The following is a 10,206-nucleotide window of genomic DNA, read 5'->3' on the forward strand; positions in this document are numbered from 1 at the left end:
CAGATAAAGATCACTTCAAAATTGCCCTTATTAGCAAATATATGTCACCATTATATTGTGCACCTCTAATAAAATGCTATTTTATTCTAGGCATTTAGACTGATTTGCTCTGTTTAGAGTCAAAAACCAGACAGAATACCCGATAATGTTACTGAGGTCAGAGACCTGAACTCCAAAGTGCCAACCCCACCGTTTTTTTGTTTTGTTTTAAAAAACATAATACTTCTATTAACAATAACTTATCAGCTGTAGGTTGATTGTAATGTCACCAGCCTTTTGGTCCAAATACCAAAGATAAATTCTAGTTTTGGCACATAAATGTAAAGTTACAATTCTGGTAACTTTCTGATTTGTAAATCAGATTTTTCCAACATGGGGGGGGGGGGGGGGGGGAGTTTACTTGTGTTGATCACTATGCCCTTGGCCATGTTCATGTTACAAACAACAAATTGGTATGGTAAATTACATGTCCAACAGAAATCAGACAATTTTGGCATCACTCTGAAAACATTTGTTCCTCATCAACAGTTTCAGTCTTGGAAAAGCCACCCCATTGTTTATCCTTGTTTTCTGCTGTTGCCTGTACAGATTTTATTTTGCCTCATGTCTGTGCTTGTTTGGCAACATGGATTCATCATACCTTGCTTTTTTTTGTGCTAAATCATAAATATGATCCTCTACTGCTCAAAATTTGGGATCTCAAACTTAACACAAAATGGTTAGCTAGCACCAGCAGAAACCACAAATTCTTCTTCTGCTTTCTTTCTTTCTTTTTCTTTCTTTCAACTAGTGCTATAGATCCACCAAATTCAAACTGCGTATACAATGTCAAAATGCAATCTCTAGAGCCAGTGTTTTATTTGTTCATTTTGGACTACTGTAGAAACATGGTGTTGCAATATGGCACCCTCTGTTGGTAGAGGACCTACTCCTATAAGGGCTCATTCTAAGGTAGCAATGATTTATGGTTACAGGTGTTCATACACCAATGAAAACAAGAATGTATTCTATATTCAATTTTTACTAATAGATTCCTGAATGTGTGTCAGTTGTAAAACTGCAAAGTAACTTTTAAAATATAGGGAAGGGAAATAAGTCACATGTATACAACATCTTTTGTTGTCTGTGTTGTGCAGATTACCTACGCATGAAGGGTGTACAGGGTGTACAGTGCCTGGAATAAACAGGAAACCAACCTAGGAAACTATGGTACTGCTTCTCCGAGCAGAACCAGGTAAGATGTTATCTGGACAAATCACACTCTTTGGTGGGGTCTTAGATTTATGTCTCCGAATATGTTGGCCCAACCACCCTTTATGAACAAAAACCTTATCACAATATGGGCAGGATAAGATTTTCTTTAGTACGTGAACTTCACCATTTTCAGCGGTCTCCTCCATTGTACTCATCTGCTACATGAAACAAACAAAAAAATATTAAAAATTAATAGGACAATGGAAATTCAGTTTCTGAAGACAAATTGGCTTTACCAAGAAAAACGCTAAAAAACAAAAAACAAAACAAAAAACAGTATTTACATCATAATTGTAGTGCTACTACAGGGTGCATCACCTACCTCATGGGGGACTATATGACATGAGATGAAAAACTAATTTGCACTGCTGTCTATGGCTTTATGAAATTGTGAGATTTGTTGCTTTTCCCCCTCCCCATTGTACCAAACTTGTACACTGGAAATTGTACATATGTATATTATACGTTCCCTCTTCAATCATTACATATTTATTTATTCATCAAACCATATCCATTTCCCTGCATCTCTCCTCAGCTTGGACAGAGCAGTTCCAAAAAGCATTTCACTGCCAGTTATACCATGTATGACTATGTAGATGACAAATAAACTTTGAACTTTGTTGTGAACCGAACCATGACTTCTGTGTACCATTATAACGCTACTTAGAACTTCCACATACCTTGGAGTTTCCTCCTGTGCTTCTTGTTGTTGAGGATACACACTTTGTGACTGCTGACTGAAGGGCCTCTCAGCAGCATGGAGGTGCATGTGTGTTATCAGTCTGTTTTCTCTCCTGAACACTACCACAGTCTGGGCAAGCAAATGGCATCTTCTAGCTCCGGCCCCTTACCATGATGGAGTCAAAGTCCACGTAGCTGTGAGCAGAGTCCCACAACGCTTTGTCAGTGAGGCCGGCATCAGTGGGTGCGTTCATCCCGGGATCAACCACTTCCAGGTCGGTGGTATGAGCAGGTGCCACAAGGCTGCTGTCAGGTGTAAATGACCGTGAGTCACAGGTGTTGATGGCCTCTGTTTTGATGGCCAAGGGCTCCAGTGCTGGATCAACTGCTAGGGTCACAGGTTGCTGCACAAGCCCAGAGACCTCTGCCTCACCTGGGACAGAAACAGCAGTGGACTGTTTTGGGCATAGAAACCACAAGAGATGCAAAAAGCATCTATGTGCCATTTCTGTGATTAACCTCTGGGTTTTTTCATAGGGCAGGAGCAATATCAGGATCTATGTCAAAGCTACTGAGTAGAAATGTTCCCTACTACTTCCGTTGAATAGTCTTGAAATATCCCAATGCTCTTTCTTCCCAAGCAAAACGAGCTCTTTGGTGCAAATGCGTGTCAATGATAATCTTATATATCCTATGGAAGGTGATGGCCACGGAAAGAAAGAATGTTATTTAATTGACCGTCTATCTATCGTCACTGGACAAACAACGGGAAAAAAGTTATTTCCTGTGGACCATAGAGGGGGTAGGACTATGGAAACAGAAAAACGTGTTTCGGAGCGAAAAGAAACTCCATAATAGGCAATGACAACAGAAATGGATTACTTTTGTAGCTAGCAGTTTTAGGAATGAGCCATTATGTTATCCGCAACATAGCTGTCTTTTAATATCGTGGGATGTCGGCATACAGATTACGCAAGATGAGGCTCACTTGAACAGAAGCATGCTAGGGTTAAAGGTTGATCAAAGATACACGTACAGACAGTTGAATCGGGTTAATAACGCCAAGCGTTAGCTCTCTTAGAACAAAGCAGTTTGAACACGAATCTTACCATTTACCAAAACATGTAGTCTAGGTACCTGGCCAATCAGTCGGATTTTCACCCTCCATCCATCGTAACCTCCGTCTCAGAATTTCGTTTTCTTTCCGTGCCCTAACCGTCTCCTCTTCGTACTCCAACACCGTGCCGCCGACCATTTCCATAATCTGTTCCACCGCTGCCATCAAGCGCTCGTTAAGAGCGCGGTGCAAAAGCCAAAAATCTGGTCATTTTTATGTCTTCTTTCCACTAACCTTTTAAAGTACCTGAAGTAAACCATGGGAGCGTCTTGGTAGCGTAGTTCTTCTAAGCTTTTCTATCTTACTGCCATCTGGCGACTGGAGCTCAGCAAGCTTAAAAGTAAGGTGACTAGAGCTGAGTAGGTTTTATATCTGCATTTATTGGCGTTCTTACAACAACCTGTAAACCTAAACTTTTAAACAAAAACACTAACTTGTGTTTTTCACTAGCAGTAGGTTTATAAGTTTCATCAGTGATTTTTTTTCAAGTGTTTTACACAGTTTGAGCCTAGGACTACAGAACAATATTAAATTCAAGACATTACTTAAATAAAATTTAAAAAGAGGCAACCATTCCTTCTTTGTATATGAACTCAGTGTACATGGCTCCTGCACCATGGGTCTTACATGTGCACATATAAATTAAATATTATAGGTCTAGTTTGACGTACGCATTGTGGTCTTCCTATTTCCTACATAGCTTGACCTGAGGTTACATAGACAATGGTCATATTCCAAAATGTACATAAAAGTATGAATAAGGTGCACACTGTGAGAAAGTAAATACTCTGTCAGAAGAATGGTTTGATTTTATTAGATGTATATTGATGCACAGATGTCTGATGTCTTTCAGAGCTCTCAATGGATTAAAATGACATCATCCAACATAAGTGAAAATGTACACTTTAGTATGATTTATTCAAACAAACAAACAAACCACACACAATAAAATTTCACAAGACAGAAAAGTGTGTATTGTCATCAAAGAGAAGTTTGCTTTACATGAAGAGACGAATCTTCGTCTAGTGTGGGTTTAACCATGAATGTGAGGGACAAAGCTAACCAAGATCAATAAAGCTCTCAGATGGCTACAGAGAGAAAAAAAAACAACTAGTTGAGACTTCTGTGTCTAGGAGCGCTAATAACTCAATTCAGTCACTGCAGCATGCCTGACTTTCCAAACACTGAGAACAGGGAATAGCACCAGCCAGAGGTACAGTTGTTTTTCTAACTGTAACCACACTTTCATTTATTTTTGCAAATAGATAAATAACAATTACTTTTCTTTTATCTGTTAAATTAAATCACATTAATCCATTGATAGACTTGACATGAGGATCAGATATCCAAATGTCAATACATACATAAAAAAGGAAGCTTTACCAGAAGTGTACTGCTACTGTGTCTTTCTCACACCATCACACAGTCAAACTGGGAGCTTTTATTTTGTAGCATATAAGCCATTTAGTTGAAAAAACCTCTTAAAAAAACAACAAAAAGATATCGTCTTCATTTTTAGAATTCAGTATTTCAGCGAGTTAACTCAGTAACGAATATGCATAGTTCATGTTCGGCTATCTTGCCGTCCATGTTTGTTTGGTTACCATACTGTTCAAAGCATCCTTGTGTTTCTCAGATTACTCCTTTGTTCTAGCACACATAAACCAGGCATAATCAGATGCTTTAATGTTGCTCTTCCTGATGCGCAACTCCAGTGTAACAGGCCCTCTGAGACAAACATGGGTGGATGAGGCCTGACATCTTCGTCACGCGTACGCGTTCGCCTTCTCGACCAGGTGCTGCTTTATGAGGTGCAGCTGCAGGGAGCGGGCCAGCGTGAAGCTCTGCTCGCACAGGGAGCAGCAGTGACGCTCTTCCTCGTGCTTGCGCTGGTGCTTCTTCAGTGTGTGCCCGTCGCTGAAGCTGCACTCGCAGCGGGGGCACTTGTACGGCCGCTCGCCCGTGTGGATACGAACGTGCCGTCGCAGGTTGCTGCGTTGGCTGAAGCTCTTGGAGCACCACGTGCAGCAGTAAGGCCGCTCGCCTGTGTGCGTGCGCATGTGCCGCCTCAGGTCAGCCGACTGGCAGAAGGCTTTGCTGCACCAGTTGCAGCCAAACGTCCGCTCGTGGGCCTGCTGGTGCGTGTGCAGCTTACGCAGGTCCTGGAAGGACTTCCTGCAGTGCGGGCACTCGTATGACACTTCATTGCGGACCTCCTTGGGTGCCTTCTCCAGACGCAGCGGTGGGGGAGGGGGAGCCGTGGCGCGGGCCGCACCTCTGTCTGTCGTGTCCGTAAGTGGGGGTCCTCCACTGGGATTGAGCGTACTCTGGGTGCTTCTGGGGCTGTAGGACAGGACGGCATCTGTGGGAAGGTCAGGATCCAGCAACGAAACTGTGATTTCAGTCTCCTCTGGTTCAACCTTGACCCTATGCAGTCTCACAACCGGTAAGGACATGACCATGCCTCGCTGTGAGATGTGGTCTTGAGTGTCTACAGAAGGGTGGGACTCTGTGCGGGAGCCCACTTTTGCAGTTACCACCTCCGAATCTGACTCTTCCTTGCAAACCGATGCCATGTCTAGTACATCAGGCCTCCCCTCACTTAGTAAGCCTTCGTTCTGTCCCGGGCCCTGCTCTGGTGCTTGAGGTTCTGCCTGCAGGATACAGCTCCACTCCTGTTCGCCACAGGGAGACATTTCTTCTGAGTCAGACTTAGAGACATTGTGGACTGGCTCTGGGTGGGCAGAAGACAAAGGACAGGAAAGGGAGTCTTGTGTAAGCCTAGTTAATGAATTTAGTGAATTAAATTACTTTAGTTACATTACAATTTATCACATTATTGAAGTGTATGATTCCACAAAAAGTACCTTATTAGAATATCCCTAATATCACAAACAAAATAAAAGACAATGTATACTGTAAATGTAGTAGAGTATGTTTTAAATCTGAATTTAAATTTGGATTCTCTGGAATACTATCTAAACATGAGGTAGTATACAAGAAAAGGGTTGTCCATCAGTGAGTTGCAAAGGATTAGCAGTAAGCCTGTCTCAGATGAGCAAAGTGGTCTAGATGGACGATAACGCTTTAAGAGATCAGCATGATATGCCGAAGCAAGGCCATTAAAGGCTGAAACATCACAAGTAAGACTTTATAGTCAATGGGAAACTTAATAGGAAGACAGTGTAAATTGAATAAGCCTGGAGTAGTAGGCTTTGACTACATGTTTCTGGTAAGGACCAGAACTGAAGTTTACTAGCTGAAGTTTGCTTAAAGAGACAGCAGCACAACTAGGAGGTAACATGTTGAAGCAATCCACTCTAGAAATTACAAATGAATACTAGTTTTCACAAAATCATATGGAGAGGACATATGTTTCATTTGGTGGATTTCTTAAATGCTAATATGGAGTTTTAGAGATTGTATCAAAATAAAGTCCACATCTATAGGTTACTTCTTTTTCATAAATCAACTTTAAAAGAAGTAAATTTCTGGTTATGCAGAAAATTGCCTACATATAGAATCTGTCTTAACCACTAGATATAAGTATTATAAATGTAAAAAAGAAAGCCAGGATCATCTTTGAAAATCATATGCCCAAGGGGTTGTACATAAACAATAAGCTACACAGGGAACAATAAGGGGCCTATGAGCCTTTAAAGTTGTGTGACACATTTGGCAGTTGGCAGTCTGTCAACTAAAACCTAATCAAGGCAAAAACGTTTTTCAAAACCAACCGTTTTCAAGTCTGTCTATTAAAAATATGACAATGGCCAATGTACTTGTACTTAGATCCAAGAGCACTCAAATAACTCGGAGAGAAGGAGAAAGCAGTAGTTAGATCGCTGAGCACTGTAGCTAATGCTGATTATATGTTATGATGTGTCTGAAAACCAAATTAGCCCTTTTCATCAATGTTATTCCTAAAAGAAATATCGGGCAAAAGCTTTTTCCGAAATGTTAGGTATAAAAAGAGTAGATTCTCAATTGGAAAGAACATTCGATATGCGGATTCTTAAGGCGTTTCTTTACAACTGTTAATTTAAATAGGCGACGTTTCAGCTTTTTGAAGGGGGACTTTTATTTTACCACCGTTATTTATCTTTACCGTAACTGCAGAGTCATATGACATAACTGCGAGACTTAATTGGTTCTACTAGTGGATGTCCCGAGCCTGGAGCCCAGAGTTCTGTAACTGGGAGCCTATTAAGGTCCCAGCCAGACGCTTCTCTACTGTCTGGGCTCCAGGTCTGCGATGCTACCGCTTTAACGTTAGATACTGTTTTCAGTTACCTTACAGCTGCTGTCCAGCATCAGACACAGTACTCGGTAGATATGTTAGCTAGCTACAGGGAATTTACCTCGCACGGCAGTCTCAGCTACACGTAAAACATCCCGTAGCTGCTGTTTGAGGGTTTCGTTTTCAATCCGTGTCTGGGCGGTCTCTTGTTGGTATTGCGTTACCGTGGCTTCCACAGCTTCTAAAATTTCCCGGACGGCTACAGCCAAGCGTTCCGACAAATATGAATTTAACATATCTAGCTTCGACATTTTATATTTATAAAAACAAAAAAAAACACACGACTGTGAAAACGGCAGCGAAATCAATGTACCCCTGTGTGACCAGAAGGAGGTAAAGGGAAAGCTTTACTGACCAACTTCCGGTTGTCAGCAAAATCTCTGGCGTAGACCAGTATCCTACCGCCCGCGGTTAGTACTACAGAGACACCACAAGGAGGCAGCATTGAACCCGTAGGTTAAGACGCCAGGAAAAACCCGAGATCGGAGTTACTCCTGGTTAAACTGAACTAATTAACTCGGTTAATCATTCTTCACATTTAAAGCGGAGAGTCGGCCGAGTGTTTCATGGGCTTAACAGTTTAATTAGCCCGAAGGGAAAAAGTGTGTATACACCAGCCTCAATTAAACATCTTAGTAAACATAGTTTGTACTTATTTACGTTTTCTAGAGCGACTTATATATTTGAGTATGACTGTGTGTATTCTTATAACTTCGTAGATAAGGAACCCAAAGGCCTTCTAAAATTAGGCTTATGTGCTCCTTATTTAAATATGAAGTGTTGTTTGTTATAGGGTTTGTTTTGTACTAGCCTAGTCATAATCTGGAAACTTCAAATCAAAAGTAGAGTCACAATATGGTGAACTTGGCTGGTATTACACCTGCCAAGAAGACTATCTTGAAGCAGTGGTTGAAACCCTGGTTTACTCCCACTCATCTGGCTTGCTTTCAGGGTATTGCTACACACACACACACACACACACACACACACACACACACACACACACACACACACACACACACACACACACACACACACACACACACACACACCCCCAACACCAACCAACACACCATGAGCTGTGCAAGCAAAGTGCGCTGCTGATGAAGGACCTCTATCTGAAATGTTCTGTTTTACTGGAAACTGTCTACATTACTACAAGTGTGTGTGTGTGTGTGTGTCAAATTTAGCTGTCGACATATGGACCTAAAAATTAGGGTTAGGAGGCTGCCTTACCCTGAATTACATTGAAAGTTACTTAATAACTTTCATAACTGGCTATCTTTGTGATCTTATTTAATCTGACTTTCAAGAACTATTAATTGCTGGATATTAATACAAGCAGATCAGGATGACCTTAACCTAAAGGTCATCAAATCAGAGGGGATTTATTTTATGAAGGCTGGGCAGGATTGGACAGGGAGTCCAGCAGAGAGATATGGAGAGTTTGGTCCATGAGTTTGGTCCATAATTGTCCTGTAGCTACCCATAGTCTTCAGCTCCCATTCCCATCACAGCTAGCGCAGAGACTTGAAGCTTGCCAAGCACCAGGGCACAGACACAACCTCTCCTACTTAGATCAGATTCATCAGTTGGGTAAATTGATTAGAATGTGTAATTAAATCCCACAAGGTTAACCTCAGTGTTCTCTCCTGCAGCTCATTTCTCTTCTCCACCTTTCCATGACATTTTCTAATCGATGACTCTCTTTCCCCTCAGCATGATGAAGCACACAATAATTTGTCTGTATTAGGGGGAAAAAAAAGCATTATGTAGTTTTTTTGTGTCTCGCTACTTCGTGATCAGTTCAAACTCAAGACAGAGTACTAGTAATTGCTTAATTTCAGATAGATTGGATGTAAAATATATGAACTCATGCAGCTCTGCAGTTTTGTGTACAAGACTGCCACTCCTTAACACCACATATGGTTTCATAATTATGAAATCTGATACTGTTTTAACTGCACTGCCCACCCTTGGACAGAATGGCGTCTACCCTTGGAATTTTGAAATGCTAATTAATTCACCCTAATATTAAGCTACAACTATACAAAGAAGTAGACTATACTCATTTTTGGATATTTACAAATATTGTGCTTGAACGGAAACCTGTTTTTCCATGGATGGGACCCTTTCCGCCTTGCTATATTTTTGAGATCGTCACACTTGACTATCTCATTCTCACCCGTTGAACTTTAGCTGCACTACAATAGAGGATTCTCTCGTTATATCATCTACAATCGGGCTTTCTCCTCCTTTATCCTCATTACTGATGATCCATTACTCAGTAGCAGTAGGAGTTACTAAGTATTCAATATCAGTTACATATCTCTGTGCACTGTTCACTAATATATGGCAGTGTGGTGTGACAACCGAGTTTTTGCTGTTGGTAGTATGTGCTTTCTTTGCCTGAGTACACATCTGTGCAGTGTGTCTCCTTTCTCTCATCTGCAACCCTACTTTAAATGTCTGATTCACCCTCTAGCCACTGCTTTTGCAACCCCCCTGAGTGCCCTCCCTCTCTGTCCTCTCCTCCAGCCACACCAGAAAAATCGTTAAATAATTCAAGCTGCTTTAAAATTCAAATGAGAATTTTTTTTATTAAAAGACTGGAGGCAGAGCACACTACCTCTCCTCATCCTCCCTCACACTAGTTGGCTCCTTACCAACTGTTGCCCTGGAAACTAAACATTCTAGAAGCACACAATGCTGCGGAACTAGCGAGTAAAAACAGTGGGAGGCAGATAGTGAAGACTGCTAGTAAGCATTGATTTTACTGACTCAAGAATTTGAGACATGCATACATGCACAGTTTTTGAGGTGAAGTTCGTGTTCCAGACAGAAAACACAGGAA

At 41.3% G+C, this 10,206-nt stretch overlaps 2 protein-coding genes across 5 annotated transcripts; both read right to left on the bottom strand.

The window, feature by feature from the left end:
• Positions 1–396: 396 nt before the first annotated feature.
• LOC113569839 lies at positions 397–3,330 on the bottom strand. 4 transcript variants are annotated; one of them, XR_003409839.2, is made up of 3 exons: positions 3,073–3,330; positions 1,935–2,368; positions 397–1,412 (listed from the first exon to the last, which is right to left on the bottom strand). XR_003409839.2 is itself a non-coding variant. In XM_026997911.2 (3 exons), exons 1-3 carry the CDS (start codon positions 3,215–3,217, stop codon positions 1,197–1,199), a joined length of 621 nt encoding a protein of 206 aa, XP_026853712.2. In that variant the 5' UTR covers positions 3,218–3,330; the 3' UTR covers positions 397–1,196. The 4 variants fall into 4 exon arrangements, 2 of the variants coding, with proteins under 2 accessions (XP_026853712.2, XP_026853711.2); XR_003409840.2 differs by having other exon boundaries at positions 3,045–3,330; XM_026997911.2 differs by having other exon boundaries at positions 397–1,409; positions 2,106–2,368.
• A 506-nt stretch (positions 3,331–3,836) lies between these two features.
• On the bottom strand, positions 3,837–7,812 carry zgc:66443 (uncharacterized protein LOC406856 homolog). The gene is made up of 2 exons (XM_026997894.2): positions 7,414–7,812; positions 3,837–5,786 (listed from the first exon to the last, which is right to left on the bottom strand). The coding sequence occupies exons 1-2, from the start codon at positions 7,601–7,603 to the stop codon at positions 4,819–4,821; spliced, it is 1,158 nt and encodes a 385-aa protein (XP_026853695.2). The 5' UTR covers positions 7,604–7,812; the 3' UTR covers positions 3,837–4,818.
• Between the last annotated feature and the right edge of the window lie 2,394 nt (positions 7,813–10,206).

The sequence above is a fragment of the Electrophorus electricus genome, chromosome 1, assembly GCF_013358815.1.
Source record: "Electrophorus electricus isolate fEleEle1 chromosome 1, fEleEle1.pri, whole genome shotgun sequence".
Taxonomy (NCBI): Eukaryota; Metazoa; Chordata; class Actinopteri; order Gymnotiformes; family Gymnotidae; genus Electrophorus; species Electrophorus electricus.

Bases quoted from the DNA above. Each gene is read 5' to 3' on its own strand.
- LOC113569839 (XM_026997910.2), bottom strand. From the start codon at position 3,217: ATGGCAGCGGTGGAACAGATTATGGAAATGGTCGGCGGCACGGTGTTG. The intron at 2,369-3,072 runs GTACCTAGACTA...TTTCTGTCCCAG, and splicing joins AAATCCGACTGATTGGCCAG to GTGAGGCAGAGGTCTCTGGG. The intron at 1,413-2,105 runs GTAAGGGGCCGG...TGTTTCATGTAG, and splicing joins TGGACTTTGACTCCATCATG to CAGATGAGTACAATGGAGGA.
- zgc:66443 (XM_026997894.2), bottom strand. From the start codon at position 7,603: ATGTCGAAGCTAGATATGTTAAATTCATATTTGTCGGAACGCTTGGCT. The intron at 5,787-7,413 runs GTAAATTCCCTG...CTGCCCACCCAG, and splicing joins AGCTGAGACTGCCGTGCGAG to AGCCAGTCCACAATGTCTCT.